Below are 24,823 nucleotides of genomic sequence, written 5' to 3'. Positions count from 1 at the left end.
GCCGAACCTTAGGGTTTATCTACCATGGCTAATCTTGGAATAGTTCATATTCATCCGTGCATCATCTGGAATGGACTCCCTGAACGTTAAAAGCAAAAGGAAAGGTACGTGATATGAACATCCAATAGTTTCATTTTTTCTGTGTGCTAAAAGCTGAACATTCATGTACTTCACAATTGACTGTAAGATTATTTCCAGAAAATAAAGTCAGTTGCTCTCTGGGGAACATATTACATGTATTAATAGTGCTTTGAAAACATCTGTCAGCTGTGAATTGGGCTCTTGTCTGATTTCGTCCTACTGTTGGTCACATGACATCAGGCCCATATAAGGGGGCTATAATTTGTGAAAGATACAGAATATTTTACAGCCTTTAAAATATGGTGTCTCTGCTTTTAGAGTTTACATTGTGTCCCAGCTAACTAGAGCGGTAGAGCTTGAACAGCAGGGAACACACTGTGACTCTTCTGGCGTCGGGATCGTCCGGCTCTGTGGTCAAAGAGATTTCTTCACTTTTCAAGAGCACTCAAAATCATCAACCGTACATGATGTGAGAGTATATTGGCATATTACACATTTTAATAGGCCTATTAAGGAAACTGAAATGTGAAAACTGATTCCATTTTCTATATGTGCATCTTTGCAGCTTCTCCTTTACCTTATGAGATTCTCAAACCACCCACGACTTTATAACTGTGTAATAGAATAATAGGATAAATAATATTGAGCAGGTGTTTTATCGAGAAGGACCCCCATCCTAAAATTTAAAAGGCATCTTGTATTAAAAAATGACCAATGACCCCCAAATAAGGATCACCCTCATGTGAGGGATCCCCATTCTTAAATTTAAAAGGTATAGTTTCTTGTAAAGACCCAGTTTATACCACAAAAAAGTTATTTTATAAATATGTCTGAATATTATTTGGAAAATATTTAGTTTTAAAGGGTTAAAGCTAGAGTAGGTAATGTTGGAGAGCTAGCCAGATTTGAAAGTGGCACCTCTTCTAAGCTCCGCCCCCTCCTGTCAGTGCTCCGTCCAAAGCTACGCCCCCCCACAAACATGAACGCGCATCCACATTTGGAGTCAGCTGCATGTACCTACCAGTGATGCGCGGGTTGATCCAAAATGAGCAGGTGCCTGCGGTTACCCGCGGTTACGAGTCATCCAAAAATATTTTTAATGATATTCGGGTCGCGGTCGGTCGGGTCGTTTACCTTTGTAATTTATATAGTAGGCCTACTAGACACAATGTTCTATGAAATACACAGGTCTACAATTTATTGTCTGAATGCGCGAGGATGACGCACGAGCAGTCTGCAGATGACAGTGGGAAATCCTTATTTACCTGAATGTTGAGCGCGTTATTAACTTTTGAATAAAAGCTGACGCGGGACAAAATGCCCGATTTCCCAACGCGTTGAACTGAGCAATGCCATTGTGCCATTTTAATAGGCTACTTTTAAACGCATATAGCTCAGTAATGTCAGTTTTATGTAGCCTATTTGCTGAGAGGGGGCGGGATTTTTGTTGGGAAGGTCCGGGGAGAGACGCACACGTCGATTAGACTGGATAAACACATGCAGCATCTTAATTGTTAAGAAAATGAAACGAAATAAATGAATAAATCAAGCCTTTATTACAAAACACTAGGCTATATCATACAGCATTCTGAAAAATGCGCACCCCTAGTTCCTCCGTCTATGGCCCATGACGCGATGAGCATTTACTATAGCTACTTTAAAAAACGCGGGTCGGGTACAATATTTTATTTCTTTTTTTTTGCGGTCCGAGTTGCGGGCGGGTTAGTTGAAAACGTCGGTCGGGTGCGGGTTGTTTATACATTGACCCGCGCATCACTGCTGTGCACGCAGTGGTGCTCGGGCACGAGACATGAAGGCATCTGATTGGTTCTTTACATTCGCACCGAATGGCAGTGATTGGTCAGAGTTTTTACTGTCCTACAGCTGCTACAGAGGTCAGATTTGTTTCATTCCTTTTTCTGAACACATAATGTATTGACTACTATCAGAATGGAAGGACCATTTCACCCAGTATAAAAAATGTTTCTGAACAGGATTACCAACCCTACCTTTAATTCACCCAAAAATGAAAATTCTGTCATTACCCTCATGTCGTTCCAAAATCGTAAGACTTTCGTTCATCTTCACAACAGAAATGAAGATCTTTTTAATTAAATCTGAGAGTTTTCTGTCCCTCATTGACAGTCTACATGCAACTACCACTTTCAAGCCCCAGAAAGGTAAAGACATCATAAAAGTAATGTGACTCCAGTGATTTAACCTCAATTTTATGAAGCGATGCGATTGCTTTGTTTGTGCAAAGTACATATATATATATTTTTTTTTTTACCACTTTATTTACAAAATATTACTCTCCAAAGCATGAGTTGGAGTTAGTCAAGTCAAGTCACCTTCATTTATATAGCACTTTAAACAATATAGATTGTTTCAAAGCAGCTTTACAGTGATAATAGGAAATTACAGTAACAGAGATTGCTTTGGCTTTACAGAAGCTCTAGAATAAAGTTATTGTCCAGCTAAAGTTAGTTTTTATTGATTGATTCACTTCCGTTGCAAAGATCATTAGTTATTTAACTTAAGGGCCGCTAACACGACACCGCTGTAACAGAAAACACTCACCGTGCTCCGGCCGCTCACCCGCACAACAACAGTGCCTGGTGGCTCGAGGATGCAAACCCTGGAAAAGGTGCTGCCTTGAAAAAAATTTGGGGGAAAAAGGTCATCTTTTTTTTCGCATCACGTGTTTAGTCTATAGATATGAGCGTTTGAATATGTGCACAGTGTAGTCTTTCTTTACAAACCAACCCTCAACAAACTACTTGCCTGGCCTTAAAAATTATTTATAATAAAGAATTGTTTACCGCTTCCGGCTAGCCACGTGAACAGGAATTATCCCGACAACGTTTTAGGTAAATGGAAAGGAGGCCTTTACAGGGGAGAGGCTAGTTGACACTTCAGGACTGCGTTGTCATCGTGTCCAAGCACAGGTCCTTCATCAGATCCGGATACGGCCTGGATTTATGGGAAGTATTCCCGGATCCGGTTGACCTAATCTATGCATCCACTGAATTATAGAAGTCTATAATGTGTTATGTGTATGCTAGGCCAAAGAGAAGTGTTTTTAGTCTAGATTTGAACTGACAGAGTGTGTCTGTTTCCCGGACAATGGTAGGAAGACTGTTCCAGAGTTTTGGAGCTAAATAGGAAAAGGATCTACCGCCAGCAGTCGATTTTGATATTTTAGGTATTATTAACTGGCCGGAATTTCGATGTTTAATAGGCAGCCAATGCAGTTTTGACAGAACGGGGCTAATATGGTCATACTTCCTGGTTCTGGTAAGAACTCGAGCTGCTGCGTTTTGAACTAGCTGTACATTTACATTTAGTCATTTAGCAGACGCTTTTATCCAAAGCGACTTACAACTGAGGACTACAGCAAGCGAGTCATCGTGAAGAGGCAAAAATAACGCAAGAAGTGCTCAAAATACAAAGTTCTGGCATTACTCAGAGTAGCATAAGCCAAAACAACGGAGGATTAAAGAGAAGGGTTTTTTATTTTTATTTTTTTTATGTCAAGTGCTCACGGAAGAGATGAGTTTTCAGTTAATAATAATAATTATAATCACAGGAAATCGTGATTGAGAATGTTCTGGAGAATGATTTTGTGGCTCTCTGTGATGGTACCACGAGCCGTCGCTCGTTGACCCGCAGGCTTCTGGTAGGGATGTAGACTCGTAGGAGCGAGTGAAAGTAGGAGGGAGCTGAGCCTGTGGTCGATCTGTAAGCAAGCGTCAATGCCTTGAACTTGATGCGAGCAGCGAGTGGTAGCCAGTGCAGAGAGATGAACAGAGGAGTGACGTGGGCCCTTTTGGGCTCGTTGAAGACAAGACGGGATGCAGCATTCTGGATCATTTGTAGAGGTTTAGTTTCACATGATGGAAGACCGGCCAGAAGAGCATTGCAGTAATCAAGCCTAGAGATAACCAAGGCCTGGGCGAGAAGTTGTGTTGCATGCTCAGTTAGGAAGGGCCTGATCTTCCTGATGTTGTGCAGTGCAAACCTGCATGATCGAGCTGTCTTTGTGATGTGGTCATCAAATGTTACTCCAAGTTTTCTGACCGACCTTGATGGGGTGATTAAAGTTGAATCTAGCTGGATAGTGAAGTCGTGCTGTAGAGACGGATTGGCAGGGAGGACGAGAAGCTCAGTCTTTGCCAGGTTGAGCTGCAGGTGATGTTCCTTCATCCATGTCGAGATGCCCGCCAGGCAGCTTGAGATACGTGCAGCTACTGTGGGATCATCAGGTTGAAATGAGAGGTAGAGCTGGGTGTCATCAGCAAAGCAATGGTAAGAGAAGCCATGTGCCTGTATGCTAGCTGTAGTTTGTTTGTTAAGCGTGCAGGGCAACCACCCAGTAGAGCATTACAATAATCTAGCCTTGAGGTCATGAACGCATGAACTAATTGTTCCGCATTTGTCAATGAGAGCATATGACGTAATTTAGATATATTTTTAAGATGGAAAAATGCGGTTTTACAGATACTAGACACGTGACTTTCAAATGAAAGATTGGTATCAAAGAGCACACCCAGGTTCCTAACGGACGACGAAGACTTAACAGAGCAGCCATCAAGTGTTAGACAGTATTCTAGATTATTACGTGTGGAAGTTTTTTGTCCAATAATTAGAATATAGAAAATATTTTTTTTCAGAATTAAGTTACTACATTATCAAGTTTCCTTTTTCTACTTTTACAGCACTGTACTGTACTGTTCAATGTATTTATTTACTTATTTATTGTATTAAAAAAAATTACTAATTTGTTTATTTTAATCAAAAATGTACTTAAAAAATATATGGAGACAGAAGGCCTTTCTAAATTATTTGTTATCTGTATGGCAAAGTGTGTGTGTGTGTGTGTGTGGTAATGTTGCCCCTATGGATGCTAAGAAAAGATTGGCAGTTCATGAAAATGCATACATCCTGAATACCTCCGGTCCCACAGGTGGCGCTGTGACTGGAGCAGAACTGTGCCTCTTATTCTACTGTATTTTTCTACTGTAGCTTTTAAGGGCTGACTACTGGAGAGAGTGTTAAGTATGTAACCGGCTATTCTGTAAAACTGACGATAATGTTGATTTAATATGTGATATCTAAATATAAAAGCGAGTATACTAATGTATTAAGCAATCATTTAACCAAACGTACATTTCTAGAATCAAGCTAGCTGTCAGCTAACAATGAGACCATGTTAGCTAATTAGCGAACTAGCTACTATTTAAAAACACTTTTTGACAGGTTCTTTAATGAACACGTTAAGTATTTATTATTGTTTACAAAATAACAAAACGCGCCTTTTGTCCATGCTTACTTCACGGTTTTCTATGAATTTTAGTAGCCTAATGTAAATAACTTAAGGCTAGCTGGCTAATGCAGATATTCAACTCGCTCATTTATTTACATACGATATTTGACACAAGGATTTTATCTTGTGAGAATATAGCAAGCTACGTATCATTTAAAACGAGTGATGTGTCGTCAGGAGTAAATAATGGTCATATTTAGACTGAATTGCTAAGATTTGAATAAATACTGTGTCTAAACAGTTTGTGTCATTATAATACGACTAATTTGTGTTTTAGCATTTAATATCCGTTTCGAGGAATTATCTGTTGACTAAGTGAAATTTCGAGGCATATTGGAGTTGTGAACACCAGTCATCATGAGTAATGCTGTGAGTATGGCTGATCATGTGACCACTCACGTGATTAGTGCTGATTAAATGTAAACTATTGCAGCTTGTTGAATGGTAGTTTCCCTGTTTCCAAACAATAACAGTAACACAATAGCTGTACTATAGTAACCACTTGTGTCTCCTGTGTTTAGACCCAGAGGAAAAAACGAACATCATCCACTACATGTTCAATCCGTGTCAGCAGAAAGAGGAACCGGGCCCAGATGTCTCAGGCGGTGATGGAGACTATTGATGTGCTGGAAAGTGACAGAACTAACAGTGAGTTTGCTTTTGTTTTGCCAGATGAGTCATTCACTTCTCATATGGTCGATGTATCAGTTATCAAGCACGACATGCAGCGGTTCACTGGAAAGACCCTATGATCAACAATATCCTGTTTAAACAAAGCATTGAACAATAAACTAGCAATATCTTTGCATCACATTTTGCAGGAGGGTTGAGCAACATTCAGATTTTACAGTTTTCTTCTCAGTTTGTGAGCTGTAGTGCAACAGTCTGGTTCCGGAAGGGAAAATCCCATTCATTTTCTCCATAGGGAAATTGATTTTGAATAATAACTTATAAACTAGGGCTGTCACTTTTGTGAAAAAATCCTGTTATATTTTTGAGACATAAGTGTTCATTGAATCGATTGTAAAATCGATTTTCCATGTCTAAAGACGTTTCCATTTTCCAACCAAATATAGGCAAATCCACGGACAACTAACAGGCATTAGGACGAGCGTAAAGAGGGCGCTTGAGATGCGCACAAGTCAGCAATATTTCTGATGATTTATTGGCGTGAAGTTTCGTGCAAAATGACAAACAGGAGTGCAACATTCAGGGATTGAAATTAGCAACCGCCAATCCGCCAAATGCGGGTAAAAATTAACTTTGGTGGGTAACGCTGTCAAATCACGAGCCAATTTGGCGTGTTTCTATGTTTACTCACTTTGCTGGGGAAGTTTGTGTAGCCAAATCTGCGCGGATTTAGCGCAAATATGCAACTCGTGAGTCATCATGATATATTAAATACAACGTATTGCGCAGAATCTGCGCATTTCTGGCTTACTTGAACACACACGTCAGAAAATACATTGTTATTTTCCAACATCCTACATGTTCCGTGTATTGTATTGATCTGTCCACCTAAAACAACTTTTTTGGTAAAAAAAAAAAGGCCTTTAAAAAATCGATTCCCTATTTTCATTTTCGAATCTTGGGTTGGTTGGTCCGATCGATTGTGCAATCGATTTTCGAACGTAAAGTGACAGCCCTATTATAAACCGTTAAAGACCAGCTTCCAGAGTGGCTATATATATATATGAACCAAAATAACTTTTTTTTTACAACAAAAATGAACCATTGTTGCAGTATGTTTACTGCATTATCTCTGTAATGGACTTGACTTGACTTGACCTACTGTACACTCCAAGGTTGTTAATCGATGATATATGCTTTTGTTGAAGTCATCAGCCTGCATTATTTCAACTTCATTTTTTAAATACTAATCTTTAATGGGAAATCCTTGTGAGAACCTGCATTACCCTAGCCTGGGTTTCCCCATGCTGCCTTGTGCGCAGCTAGATTTTATTCACGCTGCTCCCATGGATCCGATTTTCGCCTCAACGAGGGGACCAATCACAGAGCGGGGAGGGAGCAGCAAGACGATGGCGACGTCTATGCGACACACTGAAGCAGTTTGTTTATATCAACATGTGCACTGCAGATTTACCTTCTACCCTCATGTTTGTCTTGCACAAACGGAAATAGTCGCTGAACGCCATCGTGTACACATAAATCTATGACCCATCGTCTTCTTTCTCGTCGAATTTCTGTCGCTCTACATACGTCATCTGGTATAATTGAAACGATTGGCTATGAGCTACGTACAGGCGCATTTGATAGACATTCGTAGCGCCCAATAAACAGCTCTGGGCATTCGTAAACCACGCCTCAAATACGAGAAAATGAACATGTGGTTCCCAGACCACAGGTCTGACGGTAGCCAGGCTAGCATTACTCATGATTCTGCAGAGAAATATTCACCAATCAGAGAATTGAAACAAGCAAATCATGGCAATATAATTATTTAGTGCCTGTCCACTCCCATGAAGCACTGCAAATGTAGTAAATAAATAAATAAATATATATAAAATATGCACATTTTGCAGGAAATATTGTGTATAAATATAAAAACATATATATTTAAATCTTAAAATCAATAGTTTTATATTTCTACATTGTTTCTAATTTGATTGTCATTCGCATTGCTTCATGGGATTGTATTTCCAGAACACTGAAATTCCCATAACAGAGGAATTGTAAAAATATTGAAGATGGCTATCATAACAGATTTTAATTTTGCTCATACTACAAACACAATACCATATTCCCTAATCTTCTCGAAAAACCTTGAATATTTCTGTAAAAATGTGTTGTGGTGACATTTTGATGAATTTAATTCATACTAAAAATGAAATGTATTAAAACCATTTTGTATATGAATCAAGAATATTCTAATGATTGTCATTCCTTATTTATTTAAATAAAATAACATTTTAAATTTTAAGCTGGGGACACACTTAACGACTGTAAGGCCGATTATGAGTGTAACTTGATACGACTGATCATGCGAGTCGTTCAGTCGATGTTCACAGTTGGTGTTTAGAGTCATTGGAAACAGTCTCCGTGTGCTCAGTCAGTCTCGAGTGTCTCAGCTAGTCGTTAAGTGTGTGCCCGGCATTAAATTAAAATGAACAACAATTGTATTCTCTCTTTTTTGTAACTAATTTGAAATAATTCTCTGACAGATTTAGGGCCTGTTTACACCGGGTCACTTCATGCATTTTCTCTGATCGGATAGGATAGCTATTTGATCCTGGAAAGACCTGACCACCGGTTGCATAAACTGCTAAGACTAATCTTACAAGTTAGTCATAGTTTTTTTCCTTTAAGACTGTTCATATCTTTTTTAAGTCAGTTACATAAAATCCTAGATCGGTCTAATTTGATCCCTAAAAGTAAGACTGATTACCCCAATTAACTGTTAGTTGTTCGCACTAGTTCTTAAGACAGTCTTAAAACATATGGCGCTTTTCCAATGCATGGTTCGGCTCGCTTTTATTTTCCACTGCGTGGTACGACTCGGCTCTGCACGGCTCGGTTCGCTTCAGCTCGGTTTGCTTTTCCACTACAGTTAGTACCGCTTCAAAGTAGGTGGGATTATAGACTGATCGTTATAGTTTATCCACTCCTCGGCAACCAACAAGAGGAACGTCTGCACTTCGTCTACTGACCACGATTCAGACATTTCTTTTTTGGAAGTTTTTTTTTTTCTTCAAGCAAGTCAAGCAAGTAGTTTAAAAACAGGTGCAACAGCGGTGGCTATTACTGGCTATTTAAATCTAGCGGGTTTGGTGTCTCGTGTCGGGCAAATACAATGACGCTGGTAGTGACGAGTCTGTCTGACCAATCAGTGATCTGCAGTGTTTTCACCTAGTATCGGTACGGTACGCTTGGAACCTCAACAGAGGTGAAGCAAGCCGTACTGTACCGTACCGTACCATGCAGTGGAAAAGCGCCACAAAGTGAGCCGTACCGTATCATGCAGTGGAAAAGCACCAATAATGACTGTTTGCAACTGGCCCTCTTAAACTGATTTAAATCCGATCACTCAAAACACTTCACTACGCGTGTGAGGGCCTGTTATAGGGTCCCGTTTCCCTGTAGTCACATGACGGCGATACTGCAACACAGATATGGGCCACCCCAGATGAGTAGCAACCAACATGCAAATTAAAGTAGAGACTAAATGATCCACCAATGCTGATGCCGCTCTCTCTCCTATTGCTGGCTTTGATCTGGAAATGAGCTGAGGAGAAAGAAACACAAGTGTAAATGGAAGAGTTTTAACAAAAAGGTTCGCTAGCCGATCAGTAAAAGTGCACGAGGTGACCAGGTGTAAACAGGCCCGTAGCGTCCTACTAAAGTCTCCTGATCTAGACTGCTAACGTGTTTCTCTTTCATGCTGTCTTGTCAAAGGTGAAGATGTAGTAGATTTAACGTGTGAAGGGTCTGAAACTGCGGTTGTTGACCTCACCAATAATGATTCTATTGTGGTGAGTCTTCAACTCTTGTACTATAGTATAGGTTTGACTGAAGCATGTGCTTTCTATTCTTTGGTTGTGTTGATATTATTACGTTGTTGTTATTGATGTTGTTTTTTATTAATTCTGTCTCTCCCTTTTCTCGTCGTCTCATGGGATCAAGGTTGTGGAAGATGGTAATGTATCATTTTGTTTTTCTTTTGCTGATGTAATTAAACTTCTCATTTGTGAGTCGTTTTTGATAAAAGCATATCATAAACAAATAAAGCTAATGTAAATGTAGTTTTCGTTAAATATGAAGTAACTCTGGGGTGGATTTCAAATAATATGACAGAATACAGAATCCTTATTGTAGTGGCATGAGGTTTTAAAAATGTGATAACATTCATGTCTGTGTTGCAGGTGTGCAGAGCAGACGCGGACCGGGCACAGAGAGTTACGTTCTGAGCAGTGATGAAGAGGAAGAGTCCAGTCTCAGACTCAGTCCAGGTTTACTGTCCACCCTACAAGCCAGTTCACAGGCCAGGTACATCCACGCTTCTCACACAGATTACATCAGCCCATCAGTCTTGGAACCTATTTCAAAGCCACCAAACACTGTCGTTGTGCAAATGAACAGCCAGAACGCATTTAACAAACATGTAAATGGTGTCGTGTAAGCGGACCCTAACTACTGGTAATGATTTGTTACAACGGAAGTGAATCAATCAAAAAAACGTACTTTAGCTGGACAATATCTTTATTCTAGAGCTGCCGTAAAACCAAAACAAACTCTGTTCCATTAATTTCCTGTTATCACTGTAAAGCTGCTTTGAGACAATCTATATTTAAAAGCGCTTTAAAAATGAAGGTGACATGACATATGCTAAACAATAGTCTTCATCCTTGTATGTACATTTTGTGGATGCAGCTTTGTGAACTTTTACACAACAGTACCGTCTAGTTAACTCTAGATCAGTGTGTATTCCTCCATCTTCTCGTGTTGACTTGTTTTGTGGTGTTGTGTTGGCTGTAGGACTACACCAGGAGCCGTTAGCTGTCCTGTTTGCATGGATGCTTATTCAGAGGTGAGTCTGTATATGTGGTAAATATTCATATATGCAGTTCATTTAAGCCCAAAGTATTCTTCATTTGACACATTACAACAACTCTGTCCAGTACCAGTACCTGGGCAATCTCTCTTCATGAGTTAAAGCCAGTTGAACAAATGAGGGTACTTTCTGCTTTCTTTGCACAATCTCTCATCCATGTAGCCGTCCGTTGTTGGCACGTTTCTCGTTTTGTGAGATATAAACTCGCAATTGTGTCTGAGAATCACGCAAGTCTGAGATGTAAAGTAAAAAGATGTAAACTCACAATTGTGAGGGGAAAAAAGTCAGAATTGTGAGATGAAAAAGTCGCAATTACCTTTTTATTTTTCATTCTGTGGCGGAAACGGCTTCCATAGAAGATGATGCCGTGTGAATGGGCTTTTCTGAATAAGTTTGGATGATTAAAAAAAACAATAAAGATCACGATTCTCCCACGATTTTGGATAGACAACTAAACAAAATAACATGGAATTTACTAGTTCTTACAAAATGTGCAGTCTATTAAAAAGAATATAGAATATATAATATATATATATTTTTAATTTTTTATAAATGATTCAATGACTCGCTAATAAAGATTCACTTCCATTACTGAATGAATCCGAATTTTTTTAACAAATCTCTTGAATGAATGATTCAATAAATACATCTGTCACTTGTCGCCACCTACTGGTGTAACGATGTAATTAATACAATCTTTATTTTAAGTGTCAACCTGCTTTCAAAAGGTGATTTACTCTATTTTGATCGCTACCATAGACATCAAACCATAACCTGTTATTCCCAGTACTTCTGTTAAAATGTGAGTTACTGTAACACAGAATAATGATGCTGTGTGGTTAAAAAGAAGCTGTTTTATACCTATACATGACAACTGCTCTCTCTTCATCTGTTCTCATCATTCATAAGCTGAAAAATTTGTTCTGAAAGTGGTTCCTGCAATATTCTTCTGTGCCGTTATTGTTATAGTTGTGGTGTGTGATTCTATTTTTTAGAAGCGTATCGTTATTGTTATACTTGGTGTGAACGGGCCTTTTAATGATGAATCGTTTTGATGTTGGATGAAATAATTTAATTGAACTATACATATTTCTTCTAGTTTTATAATATGATGTATTTCTCTGGTTAAATAAACCGTCTGATCTTGTAAATGAATCTTTGATCCCGTTTGCAGATCATTGACAGCGGCCGGCTCATGGTCTCCACGAAGTGCGGGCATCTCTTCTGCAGTCAGTGCATCCGCGACTCTCTCAGCAGAGCTCACAGCTGCCCTACATGCAGAAAGAAACTCACACAAAAACAATATCACCCAATATACATCTAATGATCAGACGAGCAACTCGCTGGTCTCCATTTCTGCAGTGCGTTCTCATCAAACAGCTGCACACCTCCATGTTTTCACTGGCTGTTTCATATTTGACACATCAGTGCCGAGATGATATCTGGCACAACAACAGAAAAAGACGACCGTGTATGATTTTGTTGGAACTGAAAGGGCACTTAGTCTAGGATTAAGTATTTTAAAATTGTGAATACAAACACTGTTTTGAAGGTTAGAGGTATTGGGAATATAAACTGACATTAGGTAGTCTGGGTTTGGCTGCTATAATAATAATTCACCCTTTTTTTTTTTTTTGGTCACTCAACTCTGCCCAGTTTAAGTATTGAGTAAAATGGTTAAAGTTAGGGTCCAGTTTGAATGGAAAATGAGTGACCAACCATCACAGTAGCATGTAGTAATGTTAGTTTAGTCTTGAGAAGAAAATGGCTCAGTGCTGTGGTGGTCTCAATTCTTGTTTAGTGAAATTTGTCAGTGAAATTTGTGAGCTTTTAGTGAACGGGGCTCATTGATGGACAGTGAGGTCACCCGTCCCTGTACCTGCTCTCATTTATTTGTATAGCCTTGTTAGCTTGTCACTCACAGGTAACTTGTTCATTCATTATCTCTTTATTTGATGGGAATTAATATTTAGATTCATGATTTGTCATTAAGTGTATTGTTACGTTCAGATCAATATTTGAAGGAACAATGACCTCTGGTCAACACTGTAAAGGTGTCGTCCTGATATCAGAAGCACTTTTAAAATCATCATTTGCTGACCGGTTAGCAGTGGGTGAACAGGGACTGGAGCTAGCAAGGCTCGTTTGCCAACTATACATGTTAAATGTTGATATTTGTATATATTTTCATGTATAAAGGACCTGTAAGTTAAGAGGTGTTAGTATTGTAAAGACCATAACATTTATTTCAATAAACGTTTTGATCACTGATTGTGTACTTACTTTATTTCATGGGGTTTAAGACATTTTGATAAATACTGAATTGTTAAAAGAAGTTGTACAAACAGAGCAGTTTCCTCATTTGAGGTAGCTAACTATAAGATTATCAGTATTTTACAAAGACAAATAATAATCAAGAATGGCTTAAGGACAAAAAACTGACATGTCTTTAAAATACAATGCCTGAACAATGTCTCGAGGTGTCGTAGGGTAGGCGGAATAATTGACTCCGGTCCGTTGAATTATTAGAAAATAATGCACACGCAAGGTGTGTTTTCTAATATTCAACGGCCTGTTGTCAATTATTCCTTTTTTATTTATATACTATTATAGAATGTATTTATATTTTGTATTTTCTTTTATATTTTAGGTTTTCATTTAAAAAATGTGGTGTGTGCGTGCAGTGCAGGGTAGTAACTAATTGTATGTAATGTGGATTATGTAAATTACATGTAATTTGATGATATTACATTTTAAAATACTCAGATGACAGTTAGATTTTTGTTGATTACATGATATTTACAAAATGGCTGGAAATGATTCATAGTTTAATTTGATTCTTGAGTCAAAAGTAAAGTATTCAAAAAGCACGCTACATTTTGTATTGTAATATATTGCATTACTAAGTACTGTTTTATAAGTAAATTTGTATTCAGAAATGGACTACAATTCATAAGTAATCTACCCAGCACTGTATATATGAACATTTTTAAATTGTTTAGTTAACAAGAACAACACTACCTTTTGTACACGTTTCATCTTGACAGTACCAGAATTCACCACAAGATGGCGGCACGTCTTCATAAATATAAAGCAAGTTTTGCAAGTATAGTTGATCGCTGGTTTGAAGGATTTATTCTCCCCAGTTGAGGGCAGTGATGAGCCAGTTTTGGATGAGCTGTGTTTGTTCTGGGACTTTTTTTATTTTTATTTTATTTTTACACTTTATAGCCTAAGTCCACAAACAAATTTAAATGTGTGCAACAACATATGTGCATATTTGTACAACATTGTCTACAAAGTACAAGTACAACACACATACTTACATTAGATTAATATGTGTAGGCTACCACATGTGCCCAGGATCTGCATAAAAGCATAACAACAAACTTAAAAACTTCACCACACTGGTAGCCTAAACTGGCCAGCTGTGAGATATTATTCCAGTCTCTCTAAAGCGTTGTTTCCTGAGGGTCTCCCATGTTAAGACACTTTTAGTGTTGTTTGCAGACTTTAGTTGATACTATCACTTCTTATGCCACTCAAAGTCCTGTGCTCACTAGTGTGATTGGGTGTGTAATTATTGTTATTGGTCTTTTGAATGTCAGACAGTTGCAAATTACATTTGTTCAGGTTTTTAGAACGTGGTAAAATTACGTTTTGCTGTTAGAATTGTGATTTCAGTTATTCAAAGCAAATAGAAATATATAATATAATACAAATAACCAAAATAAATAATATAAAGATTAAGTAATATGTTATTTTTATTTAGTCTATTGATCTTATTATTATTATTATTATCCTTATTATTATTATTAAAGAGTTAAACAGTGAGAGTGAATTGGCTCGCTGTGATTGGTCTAAAGTTGGCCGTAGGGCTGGACCGTCTCACACTCCTCAGTGTGTGTGTGTGTGTGTGTGTGTGTGTAAGCGTGTGTCTGGACTGCGGAATATTTAGTTAACGGTATTTAAAAAACCGTTTTGATACAAATTTCGGTGCTGTAAATAATTTGTCTTGTGTGTTTTGTTATCAGACGAAACGTGGAGATGAAGTCTCTGTGATTTGAAGCGCTTGCGCGACACAGCGCGCAGTGACTGTCATCAACAGAAGTTTACGGCGATCATCAGCGCGTGTATTAAAAAGTGTCGCGCGAAAATACATGACGTCAGAGCGTTGAGGAATACAGTCGCGCGTGGTAATTAAACCTGTTGAATTCACTGGTCCCAGTGTTGCGTGCGTGAGGATTTCTGACGTAGCGCCCAGAGTACATTTGGCATGATTTGTCTGGAGTGTTTTAGCAGGATGTAAGCATGATATTTCATCTATCAGTCGCGAGGAACAGATTTATCAACGGTTTCAGCTTTTGGTAAGTCTTGTATTTTTGACTTGGAATATTTTATTGCACGTTTTATGTTTTAAAATGTACCTTATACCCACTTGAAACCGCTTTTTATGGACATTTGCTGGTTATTGCATGAATCAAATATATCCTTGCTGCAAGTTGTGCTGTGTTGTGATTTCACTGAAACTTTATAAGACAACTGAAGTTGTGTTAGAATTGTAATTCAATCCTACACATGTTTACAACGGTGCAGCAGAAGTTCATTTGAGTTTTGGCATTGCAGTTTTAGATTTATCAGTTCTTGTCCTCACTAAAATATTTATTTATTTTATAGATTGAAGAACCAGAGAGCTTTAATAGGGACATCATGGAACTCTTTTGGATTGTTTTCTTCATTTTTGACATTATTTTCATAACAGACTGCGCTAGAGGTGAGTAAAAGTATATTTGCCCTTGTAAAATGTCTGGGGGGAAAACGAAGCCATTACAGCAAACTCGTGGTAAATGCTACATGTGAAAGAAATTAAATTATTGTTTTTAATCATTTCATATTTTAATATTCTTGACTGATCGTTTGGCTGGCAACTTTATAAAAAATAAATAAATAAAAAACGCTGGCGGGGAAAGAGTTAATTAACAGTTTAGAATTGTGTCACTACAGGTTGAGTTTATGAACGAAATATTGTTGTTCCAGTTACAGTCACTAAATAGTCACATGCATGTCATGTGTGCTTGTCAGTATGCTCAAGATTTATATTAAAAAGATTTTAAGCTTATAATGTAACAAACTTGTCAGGTATCAAACCTTCAGACTAAATCCACCTAGTATGTTCAATAAATTCATCAAGTAATGTGCTTTAAAACCTATCCAAAATATTCACTTTAATGTTCAAATATTGACAAGAATCATTCAGCTGCTTTTATTATTGTTATTTTCAACCTTAATATGTGACATATTGGTCTTTATTTGATGTTAGATTTAACTGCAGTATGTTTGGTATTATGTTCCCTATGAAAGAAAAGAAAAGAAATCACTTTCCGGGTTCAGTTGTGATGGTTCAGTTGACTCATTAATCGGATGTGATATTCTATTGATATGCTAAACGTGATTTAAAACCTGATTTTAAATGATAGCATGAAAACGTCTAAATTCAGTCCATCTCTTGCATTTAGCGAGTTGAAATTCAATTCCCTGGACTTTAAAAGCTTCCTTTAACCTGTCTATTGAGTTCAGGACCAGATTGAGAGCTTGAGACTTTCAGGTTATGTCACTGGCATTGTTTGCTGAATGCAGTCCTCTCGCAATAGCCGTTCTCCGGTCTTCCTTTTGGACTGAAATGAACCATCATTTCCATTCAGAATGGGTTGAATGGGGGCCGGGGCCGCTGATGGGCAGATAGTACAGCTCACTGCCTCCACTCCATCAGGGCTGCATGTGAAGCGTGATGGAGTCTCCCTTTAGCGTTAGCGTACACCTCAGACTCAACAGCCTGTCACCGGAGCTAGAGAGAGAGAGAGAGCGACGTCTGTGCAGATTGCATCTGTGAGGGGCCCTGAACAATGTGGCATTCACGGTCACATAGCCCTGGCCTTCATGGAGATGCTTAGCCAAAAGTAAACAAAAATGCAGAAAGCAATGCGATTAGATTAGCCAATTATGTTTGTTTGCTGTGCAATACCGAAGGTGTTCCTCCAAACCAGACAGATTTGTGTTTGTAAGCAAACGCAGACAATTTGCCGCCTCGATCGTATCTGAGGCTCAAAGATGCGGGTGAAATATGTTGTTACATTTGTTACATAGAACGTGACTGATGAAGATTGTTCAATGATAGTTGCATTTCCTCATAAAGGAACCTTATTTTTAAGAGCAGTTGTATGCTTTGGTTCAAAGATCTCAATTCTCCCAAAATGCACATTTGAGTGGAATTAATTGCCCTTAAAGGGATAGTTCACTTTAAAATGAAAATTCTGTCATCATATACTCACCCTCAAGTATGAATTTCTTTCTTCTGCTGAACAAAAAGGAAGATATTTTGAAGAATGTCAGTAACCAAACAGTTAACTGGAGCAATTGACTGCCATAGTATTTTTTTGACTTCCTACTATGGAAGTCAATGGGACCTGGTAACTGTTTGGTTACTTACATTCTTCAAAATATCTTCCTTTGTGTTCAGCGGAAGAAAGAAATTCATACAGGTTTGAAACGATTTGAGGGGGAGTAAATGATGACATACTTTTCATTTTAAAGTGAACTATCCCTTTAAAGGAATAGTTTAGCTAAAACGTACAATTCTGTCATAATTTTATCTCCTTCATGTCATTCCAAACCCATGACTTTTGTTCATCTTTAAACCACAAATGAAGATATTTTAAATTTAAAGCTGTGAGATTTCTTTGGAAGCTTGTTTCCGCCACAGAATAAAACATTTTAAAAGATAATTGCAACTTTTTATCTCAGCATGTAAACTCGCAATTGTGAAAAAAAAGTCAGAATTGTGAAATAAAAAGTCGCAATTACCTTTTTTGTTTTTCATTCTGTGGCAGAAACTAGATTTCTGTCCCTCCATTGAAATATTTAATTTAGGTTTTTATTCACGTATAAACATTGACTAACGCGCTAACATAAGAGCACATCGAATGTGGGAAATGGAAACTCGAACTTGCTTGACACACCAGGACCAATAAGATTTGTTCTCACGTGTCACGCACGGTTGAGCTGCCGTTGACCATATTTGATGTGAATAAAAACCTGAATAAAATCTGTTGATCATAAAAAGGTCATATCTCTTCAGGAGACTTGGATTAAAACATTGATTCATATGTAATACTTTTACAATCTCTTTATGAATGTTTTGAACCATCCGAGTTTTGATGGAATTAACTTTTAATGGTGGGACAAAAATATCTTAGGTTTCATTAAAATCTTCTTAAGTTGTGGTTTGAAGATGACTGACAGTCTTATGGGTTTGGAACAAAATGAGGGTTAGTAAATAATGACACGATTTTTATTTCAGATCCCTTTAAATACTGAACCATCTGACAGAAGTGAAATGTTTTTACTCATACAGATACATCATACATGAGACCAATATATTAATGTCAACATGCATTCACATTTTATTTTCGACTTTATTTTCTCCATCCGGAATTTTTGTTGTTGTTACAAACCAAACCAAAGCCTAGGGGTAGAATTGATTTTATTAAGTGTATTGGCTTTATTGGTGATGTCTGTGGAAAAGCTATTTCATTCAGATAAAAAAGGAAGACACTTTTTTCACCTCAGATTACCTGTGGAATAATGTGCACTGATGAATCGTACACAGAAAAGCCTGCAACGGTCAGTAAGAAAGTAAAGGATTTCAAATTTTGACATTAAAGGTTCTTTAGTGTTTCTTTAGCATTTTCCACTTTATTTGATTTACATGATTGGAATGAGATTGCAACAGTGCTCCGTTTATTTGGGAGTGATAGCGCAGGACCCGTGGAGTGAGATTGCACTGTCCTTGACGTGAGGGGAGTTCTTCACACGAGATGACAAATATTTTCCGTTGTTAAAGGAAGTGTAGTTTGTGCAACGCTTCCAAAGAAACTTTACAGTTGTGCAGCCTTCGCTATGTTTACGGGTCCAGGCATCTCGAGGTAGAAGAATTAACATCCGATTCCTTCCACTGGCCACTCGTTCCAGCTGGCGATTTTGAATGTACGTAAATGCAACATGCATCCAATCCCCTCTGAATCCCTTTCGACCCGTTCACCAGCCATGCCAGAAGCAGAGTTTTACAATCCCATGTGGAATTTCAACAATTTGTCCACAGGAAAAAACTTAAAGTGTGCAGTTTATATGATGCAATGGCCTTGTAGCTTGAATGGACGTCATTGTGTGTAAGACACTGGGAGGCTGTAATGAAGACCCTCAAGCCTTGTAAGTTACAGCTTCCCATTTTTGTTTTCTCAAATCATATCGACATGAATTATGTCCTCTGAAATGGATAACTTCAACATTTGCTCATACAATACAAAAATATATTTGTGTGTGCTTGTGTTAACAATGCAGAAATTGCTGTTCACGTTTTTTACTCAAGAATTGGGCTCGTGTGTGGGTATTTTAGTAAGGAACACAGTCGCAGGGATAGTAGAAGAGTGTTTTGGGAACATATGGCGAGCTCTGAAGATGGGCTGAAGTGTTTGTAGGCACACGCTGATTTGTTTACACTGATGTGGACCACCCTTGAAGCATATGTCGATACTCACTAAGATGTGTGGATCCAAAATCTCAATGGAGCAAACAGTCAGATGGCAAAATAATCACCCTTATGAACTCCAATCTGATGGACATTAAATCTAAATCTCTGGGAAAAAATACCTAGAAAAACTAGAGTCGCAAAACCAAGTCCTCACCTCCCCCTTCAATTTCTCTTCCTTTTTTTACCTTTTCCTTTTTTCCACCTCGTGGTTTATCACCAGCAAAACGTCCAGGAAGTTAATTTACTGTGTTTAGGAAACATGGTGTTACAGTTTGGTAGCTCCATTCATCCCACTTAAATGTGTGTCAAAACAGTGGTTTGATTATCAGTTTTCCTTTATCCTCAAACTTCCTCTAGTCGTGCAGCATGAGTTACGGTCTAAACCGAAGCGCAGTCTAGTACCAATTAGATGGTTGAATGCATGGTTTACCGAGAGGATAGCCGGTATAAGTAAAGAAGGCTGTAAATCTCATTTCCATTGAGGAAGACTCAAAGAATGGCTGTTAAGTGGGACCAATAAAGTAGTTATTGAAGTCAAATGGTGTTTACACAGTGGCCATTTTTGTGTCACCTACTCCCATTTGCAATAGACTGTGAGGGACATTCTTCTGTAATGAGGCGGAAAAATGGTTGGGGAACATAAATGGTGTCATTTATTTTACCGGGACTCTGTATGTGATGCTGAAGTACTGACCATTAAAAAAAATTGCAATAAATGAAATAGATGTTGATTTTGCACAACTTATTTTAATTTATTCTTAATTATTTAACTCTTTTGAAATGAAATATTGTATCAGCCAATTACTATGTTGGTCAGTTATTTACTAAGACTTCTAGTAAAAAAATTACTATTTTAGATTAACAAATTACTAATTATAGATACTTTTATTCAGCAAAAATGCATAACATTTTTCAAAAAAGACAGGAAAGACATTTTGTAATGTGGCATATTAGGGTATGTTTACATGACAACGAATCAACGATGTATTAAAAACAGACGACAACATTGTCAAAACGATCCCCATCCACACAGATCTGCGATAATGACTTAAAGGCTGTATTACTGTATGCCAGGCCAGGCCAGTAGTTGGCGATTTCCCTTTGTCACGAAAACCCCTGCGAACATGTAATACGCATGCACATGTCACCATTTTCACAAATTCACATTCTTGTTGTTTACAACCTTGCACTTTGAAACTCGTTTTCAAAAGCTTGCATTTGCAGGCCTCCAAAACGCTGTTGTCTTGTAAATGAATTGCCAAAATGCATAAAAAGTTTTCCATTTTCAGTTGAGAACGATGTAGTGTAAACATACCTCAGAATGATTTCTGACACTTAAGACTGGAGTAATGATGCTGAAATGGTGCAGCAATGAATATATTACAATAAGGAACAGTTATTTTAAATTGTAAGAATATTTCACAGATTTGCTGTTTTTACTGTAGGCCCTATTTGTTATAAATGCAGCTTTGATGAGCAAAAGAGAGTTTTTTCAAAAACATTAAAAAAAAATTACCAACCCAAAAATTTTGAATGGTAGTATATATAAAAAAAAATAGGATTTTATCATAGTAAATGAGTCATAAGCGCGTGTGAGATTTGAAATGATTTATTTTATACACTATTTACTCAAAAAATGCACAAAAAATATTTCAAATAAAAGCAATATACCAATTGTCAATGCTTTAGATTTTGGATGCTAACACATTTCTGTTAACCATGGATTGCTAGCAAGCAATTGATGCCAATCATCTAGCCAGACTAGTATGTCGATCTGTCACTAGTTTTGTCTGTCAGGTTCATTTGGATGACTTCAGACACCACTGATGGTGTTATGAAATTGCTATTGATCTGTGTCACTCTGGCTGATTTGAATTTGATTGGGCCATAAAAAAGACCAAAAGGTCACTGGATGAGTGGCATATGGTGACTCTTATGGTGGCTAATAGAGCTTCACAGATCCTGCAGTTCAGGTTGGGAGTTCCTTCTCTGGCCTTGGCGCCTCACGGTGCCTGGATGCTGGTGCGGGATCTTGTTACTCCATGGGGGAGGTGCTCGTAATGATGGGAGTGTGAAAAGAGGAAAAACAGCCCAAATTGAATTGGGGGTTGCACAAATATTTAGCTAAATGTGTGACTAGAAGTATGAGTCCACCGAGCAGCTGTTCCCAGCAGGGAAAGGAATGAACTTTTCCATGTAAGAGCCCATATTAGATTTGCAGGACTTTTGGCCGGGCAATTGTTATAATTAACTCATTAAATGTATCTGCATTGTCTTTTAAGTCAAATATTTGCATTTAACCAATAACTTGCCAATCAGTCAGAATACTATAGTATAGACTGTTACCATTAAAATGTTATCAACATCAAAAAGTCATCTGCAAAGGTGGAACAGAAGCTGATCTGACATGGCGTTAATGTTTAATGCTGCTTAAAGCTGGCATACATGTATTTACACAACAATTGTATAATGAACATTGCTATTATATAAATAAATAAAAAACAAGAACTCATAACAGGGTCAAAATTTGGCAAAAATAAAATACACATCAATTAATTGAGTTCAAAACCATTTTGTTTTGGGGAAACGGCACGTAACGTAATATCTTGTCTACACAGACAAAAGCTAAGAACCGGTTTTGAATTTGTTTGTTTTTTACGCATTTTAAAAGAAAGACTTCACTTTGATTATTTTTAAGTAGCATGAAACATAAAATGGCTATTCAAACATGGGAAAGTGTTCTGCACTCTCGTAAATAACCACTGAATCTATCTACGCCACAAAATTAATCTCTTACTTGCATTGTATCTGCACTTTGTTGTTTATGATGAGAGACTTTGCAAGAGTTCAGAAAAGCAGTTGGCGCTCTGAACAAAACATTTTCAGCAGCGACTAATCTAAACGCCTCTGTTTGGGCATCGCATTCATAAGAAAATTGTGTAGTTGTTTATATTGGTTGACACTATAAAAGCAACAGTTTACACTTTTCATTCATTTTCACATTTCACTTTAATCATGACAGCCGTAGTAGATATAGTGTAATTGAGCAGTGGCATTTTTTTCCCCCCCTTATCTTGAATTTGGAGGGCATTTCTGCTCATTTTGGTGCCATTTATTCAATTACCCCAATTCATTTCCAACCCTGGTGTCCAGTATGTAGGTTGTCCCAGACTGGAATTTGAAAGCCAATTACAGATGTCATCCATACATTTATTGTCCAGCTCCTAAATTCCTCTTAAAATAGCAAATTTACTATTTTAAAAAATGGTGTGTCCCAAAGCAGTAAATCTCAGTCAAATGTGAAGCTTGTTAAGCAGTCCGCTGATGGCTGCTGGGAATCAGTCCTACACGTTTCACACGCTCACTCGCACTTCCTGGTCGTAGCATAGGCTGAATAGCTCATTGTGTTAGGCCGGTGGTCTGTGTTTGGCCAGTGCTCAGCAGGAAAGGTCAAAGGTCAGTATAGAGGACCAGAGACAAGGCTAGATTGGGTTGCATGCCTGACCCCACACCAGAGGTCTTACAATAACATTTCTCCTGTTTTGTCTGCCTGAGCGTCACTCTTCCAAGCGCTTCCCGTTTTGCGATTCGGGCTTGTTGCCTCGGCGCTCCTCTGCGCTGTCTGGGACACCTCCCGCCCCCATATCCCCAGCTGTTCTTTTGGTTGCATTACAAATGATATGTTGAAAAGCAGTCCTCAGACTGGAGACAGCTCCCCTTGTTTTCTTTGGGATTTGGCATGTCAGTTTGTGTTGGGGCCTGTGCCTCTCCAGCAGCTGTGTATATGTCATGTGTCAGAGAGGGCTCTGGTGCTCCCCGTGCAGCAGAAGCCCAGGACAACCTCCAACAAAGAAGCTATGCACGTGATTGATGGATGGCATCTATTGCAGTTATGCCGTCCGCTGGCACGCAAATGCGTCAGCTTCCCGAAAACTTTTTCTTTTGTTTGTTTGTTTGTTTAGGCAAGGCAGGGCACTTAACCGTACCGCCCGTCAGCCTGTGTCTGACCTGCCCCAGATATCAGCCACATGCCACCCTGCACTTCTGAATATCAAGGGCTTGGACTTGTGTCAAAGAAATTGCTTTGCATGGAATTGCGTCATATGTTGCTTTCCGATTGTCTAAGGTTTTGCTGTAACTGTAACTGTATGCAAACACTTAAAGGGACAGTTCACCCAAAAATGAAAATTAGCCCAAGATTTGTTCACCCTCAAGTCATCCTAGGTGTATATGACATTCTTCTTTCAGACGAATACATTCAAAGTTGTATTAAAAAATGTCCTGGCTCTTCCAAGCTTTATAATGGCAGTGAATGGCCGTTTCTGTTGTGAAGTCCATAAATGTGCATCTATCCATCATTAAAGTGCATCTATCCTTCATTAAAGTGCATCTATCCATCATTAAAGTGCATCTATTCATCATTAAAGTGCATCTATCCATCATTAAAGTGCATCTATCCATAATTAAAGTGCATCTATCCATCATTAAAGTGCATCTATCCATCATTAAAGTGCATCTATCCATCATTAAAGTGCTCCACACGGCTCCGGGGGGTGTTAATAAATGTCTTCTGAAGCGAATCGATGTGTTGTGTAAGAAACATGTCCATATTTAAAACTTTATAAACTATAATAACTAGCTTCCGCCAGACGACTGTACTTTACTACGCAAGTTGACTTGAGTAACCCGTGACGTGTGTATGACTTATGATGTAGGAGTATCGTAAGCTTAGGCGCCTCTCGTGGTTTAAACAAATCGGGCTGTGCGACAACCTGAAGCATCTCTCCTATTATATAGAAATCCTCAGACATTTCTCTTCAAAATTTCCAATTCACGACCGGTGTTTTGTTTTGCTCTTTCCTCTGAGTTTGCGCATTCGTCATTGCGTTGTGTGTCGGACAGGGGTTAGTCTTCCACCGTAAATCAATCCGTATGGCCGTCTGTCGAAAGCCAGTATTTATAGTTTATAAAGTTTAAATATGAATATTTTTCTTGCACAAACTCGTCGCTTCACTTCAGAAGGCCGCTATTAACCCCCCGGAGCCGAGTGGAGCACTTTTATGATGGATAGATGCACTTTTATGATGGATAGATGCACTTTTATAATGGATAGATGCACTTTAATGGACTTCAAAACAGAAACGGCCATTTACTGCCATTATAAAGCTTGGAAGAGCCAGGACATTTTTTTTATATAACTTCGATTGTATTCGTCTGAAAGAAGAATGTCATATACACCTAGGATGACTTCAGGGTGAGT

General features: G+C 38.2%; 2 protein-coding genes across 7 annotated transcripts in view; both read left to right on the top strand.

The window, feature by feature from the left end:
• Positions 1–5,040: 5,040 nt before the first annotated feature.
• On the top strand, positions 5,041–13,245 carry rnf4 (ring finger protein 4). 6 transcript variants are annotated; one of them, XM_079631623.1, is made up of 8 exons: positions 5,041–5,139; positions 5,685–5,776; positions 5,929–6,055; positions 9,821–9,897; positions 10,049–10,061; positions 10,288–10,411; positions 10,901–10,952; positions 12,151–13,245. In XM_079631623.1, the coding sequence occupies exons 2-8, from the start codon at positions 5,765–5,767 to the stop codon at positions 12,298–12,300; spliced, it is 555 nt and encodes a 184-aa protein (XP_079487749.1). In that variant the 5' UTR covers positions 5,041–5,139; positions 5,685–5,764; the 3' UTR covers positions 12,301–13,245. The 6 variants fall into 6 exon arrangements, with proteins under 6 accessions (XP_079487749.1, XP_079487748.1, XP_079487750.1 ...); XM_079631622.1 differs by having other exon boundaries at positions 10,049–10,112; XM_079631624.1 differs by lacking the exon at positions 10,049–10,061 and having other exon boundaries at positions 9,821–9,901.
• Positions 13,246–14,866: 1,621 nt separating this feature from the next.
• Positions 14,867–24,823, top strand: part of fgfrl1a (fibroblast growth factor receptor like 1a) — a 57,070-nt gene continuing 47,113 nt past the window's right edge. The window contains exons 1-2 of the mRNA XM_079631018.1: positions 14,867–15,343; positions 15,654–15,750. Coding sequence (XP_079487144.1) covers positions 15,687–15,750 — 64 coding nt within the window. The 5' untranslated portion in view covers positions 14,867–15,343; positions 15,654–15,686. The remainder of the gene's footprint in view (positions 15,344–15,653; positions 15,751–24,823) is intronic.

Source organism: Phoxinus phoxinus (genome assembly GCF_949152265.1).
Source record: "Phoxinus phoxinus genome assembly, chromosome: 12".
In the NCBI taxonomy this organism is placed as follows: domain Eukaryota; kingdom Metazoa; phylum Chordata; class Actinopteri; order Cypriniformes; family Leuciscidae; genus Phoxinus; species Phoxinus phoxinus.
The sequence above is the reverse complement of the archived record's forward strand: the minus strand, read 5'-3'. Positions and strand labels throughout refer to the sequence as shown.

Coding starts and splice junctions, on each gene's coding strand:
- rnf4 (XM_079631622.1), top strand. Junction 6,056..9,820: donor GGAAAGTGACAGAACTAACA/GTGAGTTTGCTT, acceptor GTCTTGTCAAAG/GTGAAGATGTAGTAGATTTA. Junction 10,113..10,287: donor TGTAATTAAACTTCTCATTT/GTGAGTCGTTTT, acceptor TCTGTGTTGCAG/GTGTGCAGAGCAGACGCGGA.